This window comes from Solanum tuberosum, unplaced genomic scaffold (assembly GCF_000226075.1).
Source record: "Solanum tuberosum cultivar DM 1-3 516 R44 unplaced genomic scaffold, SolTub_3.0 scf00306, whole genome shotgun sequence".
NCBI classification, from domain to species: Eukaryota; Viridiplantae; Streptophyta; class Magnoliopsida; order Solanales; family Solanaceae; genus Solanum; species Solanum tuberosum.
The window spans coordinates 347,130-361,453 of record NW_006239228.1 but is presented as its reverse complement, the minus strand read 5'-3'; the positions used below and the strand labels follow the sequence as shown (position 1 = coordinate 361,453).

The 14,324-nt window shown below is 34.8% G+C and overlaps 2 protein-coding genes across 5 annotated transcripts in view; one reads left to right on the top strand and one right to left on the bottom strand.

The window, feature by feature from the left end:
• Positions 1-3,187, top strand: part of LOC102595155 (carotenoid cleavage dioxygenase 8 homolog B, chloroplastic) — a 4,418-nt gene extending 1,231 nt beyond the window's left edge. Inside the window, exons 2-6 of the mRNA XM_006359699.2 lie at positions 733-1,476; positions 2,089-2,282; positions 2,395-2,584; positions 2,657-2,759; positions 2,905-3,187. Coding sequence (XP_006359761.1) covers positions 733-1,476; positions 2,089-2,282; positions 2,395-2,584; positions 2,657-2,759; positions 2,905-3,050 — 1,377 coding nt within the window. The 3' untranslated portion in view covers positions 3,051-3,187. The remainder of the gene's footprint in view (positions 1-732; positions 1,477-2,088; positions 2,283-2,394; positions 2,585-2,656; positions 2,760-2,904) is intronic.
• A 622-nt stretch (positions 3,188-3,809) lies between these two features.
• Positions 3,810-12,409, bottom strand: LOC102592508 (probable transcriptional regulatory protein At2g25830). 4 transcript variants are annotated; one of them, XM_006359688.2, is made up of 7 exons: positions 12,060-12,409; positions 11,823-11,986; positions 7,379-7,440; positions 6,919-7,075; positions 6,515-6,792; positions 5,815-5,938; positions 3,810-4,411 (listed from the first exon to the last, which is right to left on the bottom strand). In XM_006359688.2, exons 1-7 carry the CDS (start codon positions 12,157-12,159, stop codon positions 4,295-4,297), a joined length of 1,002 nt encoding a protein of 333 aa, XP_006359750.1. In that variant the 5' UTR covers positions 12,160-12,409; the 3' UTR covers positions 3,810-4,294. The 4 variants fall into 4 exon arrangements, with proteins under 4 accessions (XP_006359750.1, XP_006359751.1, XP_006359752.1 ...); XM_006359689.2 differs by having other exon boundaries at positions 5,815-5,935; XM_006359690.2 differs by having other exon boundaries at positions 3,810-4,390; positions 12,060-12,408.
• Between the last annotated feature and the right edge of the window lie 1,915 nt (positions 12,410-14,324).

The window sequence follows — 14,324 nt, the reverse complement described above, 5'->3', positions numbered from 1 at the left end:
TTTGGTCTCGGGTTGGTTTTTTTTTGTTAAAACCAAACCAATCCAAATATAGTTGAATTTTTTTTTCCAATACCAAACCAAGTCAAACCAAACCACTAGTCTGGTTTTTTTCCGATTTTCGGTTCGGTTTTGTACACCCCATTATTTTCCATCGAATTAGCTTACTGAAAAAATGTGTGATGGAAAACAAATGTTTACTAAAATACTAAGAAACTCTCTAGTTTTTCTACATGAAAATATTACTATTTTTCTTTGTTTCTAATCGATTCAATCCGAAAAATCGATGAAAATAGTCACTTTTTCAGATAAGAAAATAATGATTTCTTTAATAGTGGTATGAACACTCGTCAAGAAGCTAATTAATAAGAATAATAATATTCTTAGCAATCTTGTAATGATCTCACCACGTTCAACAAAGGATATTCTCTTCTTTCAAGATGATAAAGAATGTTATAGTATTAAAACGACGAATAGTTAAGATCTGAGAAGATGAAAAAAATAAAATAATCAATCTCTTTCCTTTAATCTATATATATATTTTTTGGAAAAATAAAATATTCCTTTATCTTTTGTCATGATTATTAATAATAATAAGACGTACATCAGCTTAACCTCATTCCACATCATGTCACATTCATTCCAAGTCCAAATCTCAGCACATAAAATTTTTATTTACTCATTATAAAAAAAAAAACAAATTATAAATAGTTTATTATTTTCTTGTCTATGTAGAATGGCACGTACCTAAGAAATGGTCCAGGACAATGGCACATAGGTGACTACAATTTTCGTCACCTTTTCGATGGGTACGCTACCTTAGTCCGTCTTCATTTCGAAAACGGACGATTAATAATGGGTCATAGACAAATCGAATCGGACGCATATAAAGCAGCAAAAAGCAGTAACAAAATATGTTACCGAGAATTTTCAGAAGTACCTAAGCCAGACAATTTCTTATCCTACATAGGTGACATGGCCAAATTACTCTCCGGGGCATCCCTAACCGATAATGCCAACACTGGAGTCGTTAAACTCGGAGATGGACGAGTAGTCTGCTTAACTGAGACAATAAAAGGTTCAATTGTAATTGATCCGAATACACTTGATACAATTGGGAAATTTGAATATAGTGACTCGTTAGGCGGATTAATTCATTCAGCTCATCCAGTTGTTACAGATAGTGAGTTTATAACGTTGATTCCGGATTTAATTAACCCGGGATATTTGGTGGTGAGAATGGAGGCAGGGACAAATGAGAGGAAGTATATAGGAAGAGTGAGTTGTAGAGGAGGACCAGCACCAGGATGGGTTCATTCGTTTCCTGTTACAGAAAATTATGTTATTGTGCCTGAGATGTCACTAAGGTATTGTGCACAAAATTTGTTGAAGGCTGAGCCAACACCACTCTATAAGTTTGAGTGGCATCCTCATTCTAAAGCATTTGTGCATGTTATGTGTAAAGCCAGTGGCAACATTGTAAGTCATTTCTTTCTCATCACTATAATTTTTATTTTTTCTTTTACACTATGATCTAAAAATTACCTGACTATTCTCTTCTTTATTGTTTTCAGTGTCGTTTCTTCACTATTGTTGTATTTATCTATTTACATACTTGATTTTTGATATGTTTTATTTGAAATGAATGTCTATTGAGAAACCACCTCGGTAAGGTTACGTACACACTAGTGGCGTAGGCCGTAGCCCATACAAGTAATGAAGGGTGGTCAATTATTAAACACCTTTTTGTTCAACAATTATACTATGTCTATCGAAAATTATAGGAGGAAGTAAATAGGACAAAAATGATTTTTCATATGTATATGTTAAATCTTTAATGAAATTTCTGAGTTCGCCAGTGATACATGCCACCCTTTTTCAAACCCCTCTTGTAGAATTAAACTGGGGCATGTTGTTATTATTGGGTAATCCAAAATTAATTTAAAGAACGCTAGCTACAAAAGAATTACTACATGTTATTAGTACTCTAATTAATTGTAATCTGTAATTTTTCTCTTTATGATATATAGTAATCTAATTCTGAGATCCTATTTTTTTATAATAATAATTTGATTTATTTTAATTGAAAAGGTGGCAAGTGTAGAAGTGCCATTATACGTGACATTCCACTTCATCAATGGATACGAGGAAAAAGACGAAGATGGGAGAGTTACTGCTGTTATTGCAGATTGCTGTGAGCATAGCGCCGACACCACCATCCTTGACAAGCTCCGCCTTGAGAATCTTCGCTCCTTCAACGGCAAGGATGTCTTGCCCGATGCAAGGTACAGTATTACATCACTTCAAAAATAACCTAATATTTTTTATCTTCACACAACTATATCCTGAGATAAATTAATCTCTACATATTTAGACATTAATGGTGTTTGGTAATAGGGTTGGAAGATTCAGAATACCATTAGATGGAAGTCCATATGGAGAATTAGAAGCAGCATTGGACCCAAATGAACATGGAAAAGGCATGGATATGTGCAGTATTAATCCTGCTTATTTAGGCAAGAAATACAGATATGCTTATGCTTGTGGTGCTAAGAGGCCTTGTAATTTCCCCAACACCCTCACCAAGGTCAGCTTCTTCTTTTTTTCCCTACAATTGTTATTGTTTCATGATCAAATAATAACTGACAATATTTTACAGATTGATTTGTTTGATAAGAAGGCAAAGAATTGGTATGATGAAGGTGCTGTGCCTTCTGAACCATTCTTTGTGGCTCGACCCGGTGCAACCGAGGAAGATGATGGTAATTAATTTATCAATGTTATTTGGCCCTGTTCTGACGCATCTCTAGTGAATGATAATGCAAGAATAATAATAAAACAAAGAACAAGTAATTGGAGCAACGTTCTTAACAAGTTGTAACATTTTTTGAACTATATATTATGCAGGTGTTGTAATCTCAGTGATCAGTGACAAGAATGGAGAAGGATATGCTCTAATACTGGATGGATCAACATTTGAAGAAATTGCAAGAGCAAAATTTCCTTATGGTCTCCCCTATGGGCTACATGGTTGTTGGGTTCCAAAGATATAGTATCGCCCCACATCCACGACAGTGTTATATCATAGCTTAATACATTTTACTAGTCATAATAAGATGATAGTACTAATATTGAAATAGCTAATATTGTAGTATTTTGTGCATATTTGCTCTCAGTAATAGAATGTGTGTACCCATATTAATAGTAAGTATATATATATATATGAATGCATATGCTCTAAAATGAGTATTCATAAGTAACTGACCTGAGAGATCTTTGTTAAAACATGAATGTTCTTTAGTAGTCAATGAAGTGAAGTTAGTGGAAAGACGAGGGTTGAAATCCAACAGAGAAAAAACATTAGGTGATTTCTTTTCATATACCCAAATCTCAGTAGACAAAATGTCCTGATAACTGAAAAGGTGAAAGATACAGTCGAGGTGCACCTAAGTTGACCTTGATGTCACCTTTATACAAAAAAAAATTGCCTTCTGGAATTGAGGAGTTGCAATCACTTATGGTATTGTATCAGATTGAAGTATTCAAACTATCATTATCCACTAAGCCAGCATCAGTTCGAGTTGTTCTCCCGATTGAAGTAATAGGAACTGACATGTTAATGCACTAAACCAGATGCTTCAAAACTTGCATTTCTAATACACATATGAGATCAACAAGAAACCCCATCTCTAGAAACAAGTTCCCAAAAGGAGATTCAGTAACATATTACATACTTCTGCAGCAGAAATTGGAAATAGGGATACTAACTTTAACTATAACATAGAATCATTAGTCTTTCTGACAAGTCCATGTGAAGAAACAAGAACTTCGGTAGATTCAATTGATAAAGTCAAACGTATACAAATAACTCTGCAACTTAGCTCTTAGCCTCTCACTTTACTAACTCAAGCTAAAGACGTTACAATGAGATTCATCATGCTAGCTGTTAAAGAGAAACAACAGAATTTTATTGCCAATATAACTTACAACTTCAGATTGTATTTTTAAAGCACATTCATTTTACAAACAAAAGGGAGGCAATATTATTGGGTTACCAATGCATCTAAAGATTCCATCTATCAGTTGAAAGATCAAACCCTATGATAAAATTGGGCCAAACAGCAATGTTGTTCCTAAGATGAGACGATCTGTAGATTCTTTGTAGAAGTAAAACAGCTAGATGACGCCGTATATGATTGACTACAGGACTCTAATGAGCTGAATGTCGTTATCATTCTTCAATAGCCTCAACAACCAGCTGTTAGGTGTTCATGCCACTGTTAAGTGGAATAATAACCTAATACTTTTGATCTGTATACACAGCATCAACATCATCAAGTTCAAGTAATTTGGACATTAGTTCTTTGTTCAACTCCATAGCCTCATCATCTACCTGCAGCCCAAAACCAAAGTACTAACTACAACAAACATAAATATGTGTACTAATAATTGGAAAGATCAAATTCAGCTATTAACATAAACTGATAGTTAAAGCATTTGAACTGCGGTAATTTAAACTGAAAAAAACTAGTTGTGGATAAAAGGTCCATGTAGTAATAAACCTAGAAAGAAGCTAAAGTAGATGACCTTCAAAAGTTTGTAAGACAGCAGAGAAAAGAATGAACAACTCTATTTATAGCTGATCAATCGCTTGCACATACGTCCATCAGTCTCAAATGGTGAAAACCAGCCAACCCAAGCCAAATACTTCATGGGCTCAGGTTGGCTTGACTAAAATCACTCTAGACTTGAGGTATGCTTGAGCTCAACCAATACTAATAAGGGGACTACTAATCTTCTACCTTAATCCTCGACTTCCATATCCTTCTATAGTCCAATCTAGAATCATGTCCTCGGTAAGCTGCAAGTGTGCCTTATCCTGTCTTATCCCCATGGGGATTTCTCGATTATGAAAAATTGATCGTTTGAGTTATATGACTTACTCCACATAGGCTTTAATGTTCTCTTTGTTTTTCTTTTTTTTCTTCTCTTGCTCGAGTTCATAACATCTATTTTTCTAGTAATGTTTTTTTTATCTTGTTTTATTTGCTTCTGCTTCTTTTCTTGTGCGTGGAATATGATTCCATTTGCGGTAATGTGGGTTGTTTGGAGAGAAAGAAATAGGAGAGCTTTTGAAGGTGTAGAGTCGAGTTTCTCTCAATTGAGGAGTAGTCTCTGTTCCCTAATTTTTTTTTGGTACACACAGAAAGTTCCTTGTTGTATAGACGACTGGGTGGAGCTTGTAGAGAATCATATATTTTTGTAATTCTCCACTTTTTGCTATATCTCTTGTATATGGCTGTCGTGGCCATGTTTTTTATCAAAAATACATTTACTTGATAAGAAAAAAAGTAAATTTGAGACCTTCAATTTTTGGAGCTAAAACAATTGCTTTAGTTGTTGTACCCCTGATTCGTCCTTGTTGAATATTATAATCAAATCATGTCAAAACAACTGGACTAAAACTTCTTTTCTTGTATAAGAACAAATTGATCTTGGATGTTGAAGTTTGAATGTTCACTACTAAATCTATGAGATTTTAGATATTCTTATGTTTTGCAATAAAGATTAGCCTTTTGAAGATTTGAGTTATCAGAAACACAACGCTACATGGTATGAAAAAGCTCATAACCACATCAATTAGTGGACCATGCTATGATTATATTTACATTACAAAAGGTCAACGATTCACACATCAATTATTAGATTTCTTTTCTAATTTCATGGTTAAAACATATTATCTTATCAAAAGATCAAAGATTAAACAAGTGCTGTCAAATTAGAAGAATAAAATTTTGATATGCTGTACTCACAAACCTCAATTGGAGTAGTAGGAAGTAGCTCAGATCCGTTGTCAGGTTTAAATTTTATTCCTTCCTCTTGTAGTTTTGATAATATTACTGGATAGTTCTCCGCAGAAGACACGACTTTGTAAACCCTACTAAAGTAAACCAAATAAAAAGGAAAATAGTCAGATGTGCTGATATTAGTTCATCCAGCATGACATTAGTTCAACAGCAGACAAGAGAAGGTTGTTTTAGTGGTAAGACTCCTCCACTTCCAACGAAGAGGTTGGAAGTTTGAGTCACCCATGGGGGAATGGAAAAACCACTATTGGCCTGTGGGAAGAGAAGGTTTTGGGGTGAGGTTTAGCAGATGAAAAGAATTTATCAGCAACCATGAAATTGCAATTGAAATAACGTAGGTGTGCCAAAATCAAGGCTGCAGTAGACTTGGCAATAGCAGTAACGGGTTGTTGGAGTTTATTTTCAGCACTGAAAGAGAATCAACTTATGAAGAACACCCAGAGAGGTTTCTTTGACTACGTGTATATGCCTGAAAGAACCATAAAAGTAAACTCTGGGTCCAATTGCAAGAAACGAGAGAGCAGTATCCAACCAGAGAAACATACTCACTGCGGGATGAAGCAAATAAGAAGATAATCTTTGCCAATGGAATATTCTTCCTAAACTAACAGACTTTATTTATCTGCAACCAAAACAGCTAGCATACGAACCTCTCAGATGAATCTGCTTCTGTATCATATTCATCCATTGAAGGTTCAATGATATCTTCAGCACCAGCATCTAAAGCAATTGTTAAGAGCTGGTCCCGGTCAACATCAGTGACTTTAACATTAGCAACCCGAGCACGTTGGAATTTGAACATAATGGATCCTGGATCTGCCATCTTCCCACCATTGTCCTTCACCACTTCTCGAACTGCTGCCACTGACCTGTTTACTTTATCTGTTAAGACCTCAATGATGATACCAACTCCACCATAACCATATACCTGAGTATAGAACAGGAGTTCATAGTTCACTGAATTGCAATAGTCAAGAGAGTTACCAAAAAGGTTAATGTGTAAAAATTGCTGCTTATTAGATAACAAATGCATATAAGTCTAAATGTTCAATACCTCATAGATCTTCTCGATAAAAGCTTCCTGTCCCTTTTCTGAAGCTCTCTTAACATTGCGGTCAACAATGTCTTTGGGTATATCAAGTTCCTTAACTTTCTCGATCAGAGCAGCGAGAGCCGTATTAGATATTGGACTGGGACCACCTTTCTTAACCCTGGTCATTCAGGAAACAGTACTCATTCAGAAATGCAAGGTAAGGTTGAGTACAATAAGCCCTTGTGGTTGGGCCCTTCTCGAGACCCTACGCATAGCACGAGCTTTAGTGCACCAAACTGCCACCTTTTTTTTTTATATCATAACAATCACAAAAATAGACGTCTGGAAAAGGGTTCTAGCTGGCAACAAGATAACGCTCAAAAGTTCCAATGGGACGTTAAGACCTCAAATAGAAGAGAAAAATTCCATTCATTTCAATATTGATTTAGACGAACGACTATTTTTCATTTCCATAACTTACGCAGAAACAATTTCCTTCCCGATTTTTGAGTATAGCTTTGCCTTCTTAAGATCCTGAGCAGTCTGCATAAAAGAAACATTGACTTAAACAATATCCAAAATGCTAGAACTGTGCTAACTCCTGTTGCTGGACAATCATTTGAATATAATGCTACGATATACATTGTTGATCACCGTAATACATCAGTATTGGCTACTTAGTCCTTGATGAATTAAATTAATCGAGAAACACGACCACAATAATCACATATATTAAGAACACCTATAATATTGTGAAATACACGAAAAGAAGGTGTGCACCTTTATCTGCCATAGCAACGCACAATTAAAGACAAACTAGGCTGAGTCTTCTTCACCTTTGGCTTATGACGGCTGATACCTTATGGAAAAAAGTCTTAGCTTAACCCAGAAGAGGGGACCTAGCCTCATATTTATAGGCTTAAAAGCCATAACCTAGTGTGCCTCCCCATTACAGGCTCACTAGTTTCCAACAGACCTACACTCTTTCCGGTCCACACCTATTACATGAAATGATACGGGTTCTTGGCATTAGAGAATGTTAGATAGATTATGAACCTTATTAATCGTTCACAAGACGAGTAGTCCGGAATACTGAAATTATTTGTATCACGGTTAAATCTGAAACAAAGCTTGTTTTTCGGCTGTGATTCTGTTTTGATTGTTGCGTATATGCACTACATTATTTTATTAAAATAATCCTAGTGAATTAAGTTCAAAGTTGATCTTGATTTTGGGGTCTTAATTTGTTAGCAGTGTTCGTTTAACACATATGTGCTTCCACTAGTAACAACAATCTGATAAGAGTCATTTATAAATCTTCTACTGAACGAAGAGTTTATGAAATCAAAGATCTTGATCTAGGGTATATAATAAATTGTTTTATCTTTGAGATATTTTTGTCAGCGTGTGTGTTTTCAAATTGATATAGTCTTCTTGGATCTTTTTTTTTTCTTTTGATAATCGAGAAATCTGTTTGTGACCCGCTCTTAGGACCAATCACAACCTTCTAAACTCGATGGATAATGGGCCCTCCCATCTACCCTTCTCCACTTAAATATCGGGCTTCGCTTTGCATAGTGTGGGGTTGAACCTGCGACCTAAGCCACAAATCCTCCACCTTTTGCCACTCGAGCTAGGCCTTGGGGGCGGATCATATTAACAAAGTGGGTCTAGATTTCTTAAATTTATTTATTGATATTTGTTGGCTTGACTAAAACCACTCTAGACTTGAGGTATGCTTGAGCTCAACCAATACGGGTAAGGAAACTAGACATTGCTCGGCTATATTCTAACCTTCAACCATAATCATAACTTACGCAGAAATAATTTCAGTATTCCTAACTATCCGTTGCATGAACAACTAATAAGGTTCATAATCTATGTAACATGCTCTAACGCCAAGTGTAAATTAATTGAGAAACACTATCACATAAAATTAAGAAAACCTAAAATACGCGAAAAGAATGTGTGCACCTTTATCCACCATAGCAACGTACAACTGAAGACAAACTAGTTGAGCCTTCCTCTACTTTAGCTATTAACGGCTGGCACCATATGAGAAAAGATCTTAGGTTAATCCCTGTGTCATAAGCCAAAGGAGAGGAAGACTCGGCGTAGTTTGTCTTCAGTTGTGCATTGTTATAGTGGATAAAGGTACACGCATTTTTTTCGTGTATTTCACAATATCATAGGTTTTCTTAATATATGTGATTATTGTGGTCGTGTTAATTTACACTTGGCATCAACACATATTACATAGATTATGAAACCTATTAATCGTTCATGTGATGAATAGTCCAGATTACTGAAATTAACACAATTTGTATCGCGATTAAAACTGAAATGAAGTTTGTTTATAGACTGTGATTCTTTTTTGATTGTGCGTATATGCACAACATTATTCTATTAAAAATAGTCCGTGTGAATCAAGTTCAAAGTTGATCTTGGCTTTGGGGTCTTAACTCGTTAGCAATTTTCTTTTAACACATATGAGCTTCCGCTAGTAACAACAATCTGATAAGTGATAAGAGTCATTTATGAGTTCTCTATTGAACCGAGAGTTTATGAAATTAGAGATTAGAGATATTGATCTACGGTTTTCAAATCTTGGTATATAATAAATTGTTTTATCTTTGAGATATTTTTGTCGGCGTATGTGCTTTCAAATTGATAGTCTTCTTGGAACATATTAACAAAGTGGGTCTAGATTTCTTTAATTTATATATGGATATTTGTTATCTTGACTAAAATCACTCTAGACTTGAGATATGCTTGAACTCAACCAATACGGGTAAGGGAACTAGACATTGCTCGGCTACATACTAACCTTCAACACTAATCCATAACTTACGCATAAATGATTTCAATATTCCGGACTATTCGTCTCATGAACAATTAATAAGGTTCATAATCTATGTAACATGCTCCAATGCCATGTGTAAATTAATTGAAAAACTCGATCACAATAACCACATAAAATTAAGAACACGTAAAATATTGTGAAATACGCAAAAAGAATGTGTGCACGTTTTTCCACCATAGCAACGCACAACAGAAGACAAACTAGTTGAGTCTTCCTCTACTTTAGCTTATGATGGCTAGCACCTTATGAGAAAAAATCTTAGGTTAAGCCATGCGTCATAAGCCAAAGGAGAGGAAGACTCGGCATAGTTCCTCTTGAGTTGTGCATTGTTATAGTGGATAAAAGTGCGCACATTTTTTTCGTGTATTTCACAATAATATCATAGGTCTTCTTAATCTATGTGATTATTGTGGTCGTGTTAATTTACACTTGGCATCAAAGCATATTACATAGATTATTGACCCTATTAATCGTTCATGCGATGAATAGTCCGGTTTACTGAAATTAACGCAATTTGTATCGCGGTTAAATCTGAAATGAAGTTCGTTTATAGACTATGATTTTGTTTTGATTGTTGCGCATATGCACAACATTATTCTATTAAAATTGTCCGGGTGAATCAAGTTCAAAGTTGATCTTGGCTTTGGGGACTTAACTCGTTAGCAATTTTCTTTTAACACATACGTGCTTCAGTTAGTAACAACAATCTGATAAGTGGTAAGAGGCATTAATGAATCCTTTATTGAACAGAGAGTTTATGAAATTAGAGATCTTGATCCACGGTTTTCGAATCATGGTATATAATAAATTGTTTTATCTTTGAGATATTTTTGTCATGTGTGTTTTCAAATTGATAAGTCTTCCTGGATCTTATCAACAAAGTGGGTCTAGATTTCTTAAATTTATTTATGAAAACTACCTATATCACTCAAAATGAATCTTGACCATCTTAAAATGTGTGGTTGAAGAGGGAAAAAATAGAAAAGAGAAACCAGAGGTTTCCTTCTTTGTTTCCCATGATTGCAAAGCAAGCTCGAGAAAGGGGACCTAGCCTCATATTTATTGGCTTTAAAGCCTTAACCTAGGTTGCCTCCTCATTATGGGCTCATGGGTCTCCAACACCTACACTATTGTCAACCCACACCTATTACATGAAATAATACATGCCCATGTGGAATCTACATAAATACATGACTTGTGTGTTTTTCCACCAACTATTAACATTCACCCTGTTTTGCTAAAAACATAATAATAAGTTTATATATAGTCCACATTTAATAAATAATTCTAGTTTTCCTTCTGGGTCGACCTCGTCACACCGGGCTTGCCTAGTGCGGATTACTTCTCCGGTGTGGTTTACAAGCTATTGCATAGGAACAGGGTTTTACCATATACGCACCCAAAGGGTAGCGACTGCGGGTTTCTCTTGTAATAAAAAACATTTAATAAATAAGTTTAACCTAATGAACTATCTAATCTCAATAAATGCATCACTCTTCTTCTACTACTGCAGTCAAATAACGTCAAACTTCATTACAGAAACCTCAAAATCACACGAATAAATATTTCCCAGGATGTTGACGCTACATAACAATGAAATCACAATGCTTCCACAGATCGTTACTACATATAAATTTCTGAACACTTCAGAGTTAAGACACTGGGCTGAAGGTGTATCAGAAACATTCGCTCTACCTCTAAGGTAGTAGTAAGGTCTGTGTATACTCTACCTCCCAGACCCCATTTTGTGGGATTTCACTAGCTATGATGTTGTTGTTATTGTTCAGAGTTAGCATAGACCAAAAGACTACATTTTTCTTTGGTAGATGAAATCAAGTTAGGAAGAAAGATTCTAACTTGAGGTAATCTCTAAGATCCCAATACATTTGAATAGTATTGAATCGGAGAGTTAACAATATTTGTATCAAAGCAAATACAACAATTAGAATTGTTTTAATTTTTTTGCTCAAAGAAAAAGAAACGAGAACTATCTTGTCATCAAAAAAAAAAGAAGAAACAAGAACTATATGACTTAAATGTAAACAGCAAGAACATTTTATACCTTTCTGCCAGCAATTTTGCAGGAGCGCCTGCCCATACAGAGAGGAGAGGAAGTCCAAATCTTTCTGACTGAATTGCTCGATTGAAGTTCTAAAGGCAAGACCTTTATATCAGAAGATGAATACCATGAAGAATACGAAAAATTCCCACTCAACAAAAAAACACCTACAAGAAAATAAACAATTTAGGAAAATAAGGTATAAAGATTTACTTTTTATTGATGTATGGGAGTACTTACTTCTGAGAGTGCAAGAATGGTGGGGTTTAAGATAAACCCCATTTGAGATTCTGCAGAGAAGTGAGCCAAAAGCTCGAATTGAAGAAGATGAATACACCATTGCTATTCTATAGACTTCCAATTGGGTTTCAGTGAATTTCTACCATCTGAGTTCTAGTGGATGCATTTGTGCTGCTCAATCCTCAATCCTCAATCCTCAATCCTCAATCCTAAATCCTAAATCCTAAATCCTAAATCCTAAACAAACAGGATACGATAAAATTTTCTTGAATAACGGTGGAAGAGGAATGGAGCGCTATATAAGCAGCCGAGTTGAAACCTAAAACCCCTGTAAAGGAAAATATTTTATTTTAAACCAGGGTATTAAAAGAAAACCTAAAAAACTTTCGCCAAATTGAAAAGTTAAATCCACTATAAAAGAATTTACTTCATGTCTAGAAATATTGGCAATCCTCTAATAGAAACTATATAATGCATTTATTCTTTTTACTTTAAATAATGTGATTCTAACGTGGATCCAGAATAATGTGGTGTGACCTAGGTGGTGGATAAGAAGAGGGAAGTGAGATTGAGATGGTTTGAACATGTGGAGAGGAGATGCATAGATATACCAGTGATGAGGTGCGGAAAGTTGGCTATAGGAGGCACGAGGAGAGACAGAAGTAGGCCAAAGAAGTATTGGGAAGAGGTGTTAAGAAGGGATACGACGCATAGTAACGGACCCAGGATTTTTGTTCAGGGGGTTCGAAAAATAAAAGTATAAACGTGTAAATATGCCTTCCTTCAGAAATGGAAACCTTGAATTCTTTTGGGTTTAAAACCAAACTTTTAACACATTTTTCTGGGAGTCGATCTAGTGATGTAGAGCTTAATTTCAGGGGTACTTGCCACTGCGCCATCAGTTTCTCTTTGTTATTGAGGGGGTTCAATATATATATATATATATATCTACAGAAATACAGAAAATTTACCTCATATATACCGTGTAATTTTTTACCGAGGGGGTTCGGGTGAACCCCCTACATACCACGTGGGTCCGCCCCTGACGACGCAACTTCAGATAACCAAGAACATGGTTCTAGACAAGAGGATGTGGAGGACTCACATTAGGGTAGAAGGGTAGTAGGTAGTGTAGTGTTGTCTTGCTTAGAGTGACTGGCGTTTGCGGTGGTACTAGTGTATTATGGTAGTTTTTTTTACCTGTATCATTGTTGTTTATGGTGTGTCGTTATCAGAGACTCATAAAATGTCATAAATAGTCCCTTAACTATAGGAGTTGGTCTAAAATGGTCCCTTAACTATATTTTTTCGTATTTAGTCCTTTGATTATTCAAAAACTTATCAGTTTTGGTCCATTAACTACACACTTATCGATTTTAGTCCTTCAAGTATTCAAAAATTTATCAGCTTTGGTCTTCTAAGTATACACTTACCGGTTTTAGTTCATTAAGTATTCAAAAACTTATCAGGTTTTGTCTTTGTCCATTTTTCTTTACACAATAGCTTAGGTTTATATTAACGGAACTCTTCGTGAAATTAAATCTTTAGATCATTTTTAAGTTGTTTCTCTATCCCCGCTACTTTTTCTTCAAATTATTCTTATGAAAAGAATAATAACCTCAATGATTCAAAATAAAATTAACGGGGAGTAAGATATAAGTCTTAATTTTATTCAATGGAGGATAACATAAAACAAATATTTGTTGTTAATGAGTTGAATATGTTGTGATCCTTTCTTTGGCGGCTAACGGGTCATAATCCGAGCGAATTTTTTTAGTTTTATTTTTCATACAAAAGAAAAATAAGAGATTTGATCTTATTAATCAAATTTCTCTACATAAAATGAATAGAATAATAAAATCAATCTATCTTTTTTTTGCAAATTTACCATTTTATAAATTTCAACTTCTGAAAAATTAAAACAATTTTTCTTCAATAAAGTCGTTGGAGTACAAATTTTGAATTCAACGGGTAATATTTTTTTCTTTTTATAATAAAGTTTAGCATATTCAAGTCAGTAGTAACAATAATATGTTTCATTTTATCGTCTGTTGAATAAAATTATGACTTATATTTTCTTTCTTTGTGAATTTTATTTTGAATCGTTGAGGTTAAGGTTTTTTGCACAAAGGTAATTTGAAGTAAAAGTAGTGGGGAGAGAGAAACAACTAAAAAAATGGTTAAATGATTTAATTTCTTGAGACGTGGATTTCGTTAATATAAACCTAAGTTATTTATATAAAAATGGACTGAGACCAAACCTGA

Excerpts from the sequence above, each read along its gene's own strand:
- LOC102592508 (XM_006359688.2), bottom strand. The coding sequence starts at position 12,159 with ATGGTGTATTCATCTTCTTCAATTCGAGCTTTTGGCTCACTTCTCTGC. Across the intron at positions 7,441-11,822 it reads GCAAAATTGCTGGCAGAAAG|ACTGCTCAGGATCTTAAGAA; the intron begins GTATAAAATGTT and ends TCTTTTATGCAG. Across the intron at positions 5,939-6,514 it reads GAAGCAGATTCATCTGAGAG|TAGGGTTTACAAAGTCGTGT; the intron begins GTTCGTATGCTA and ends GGTTTACTTTAG.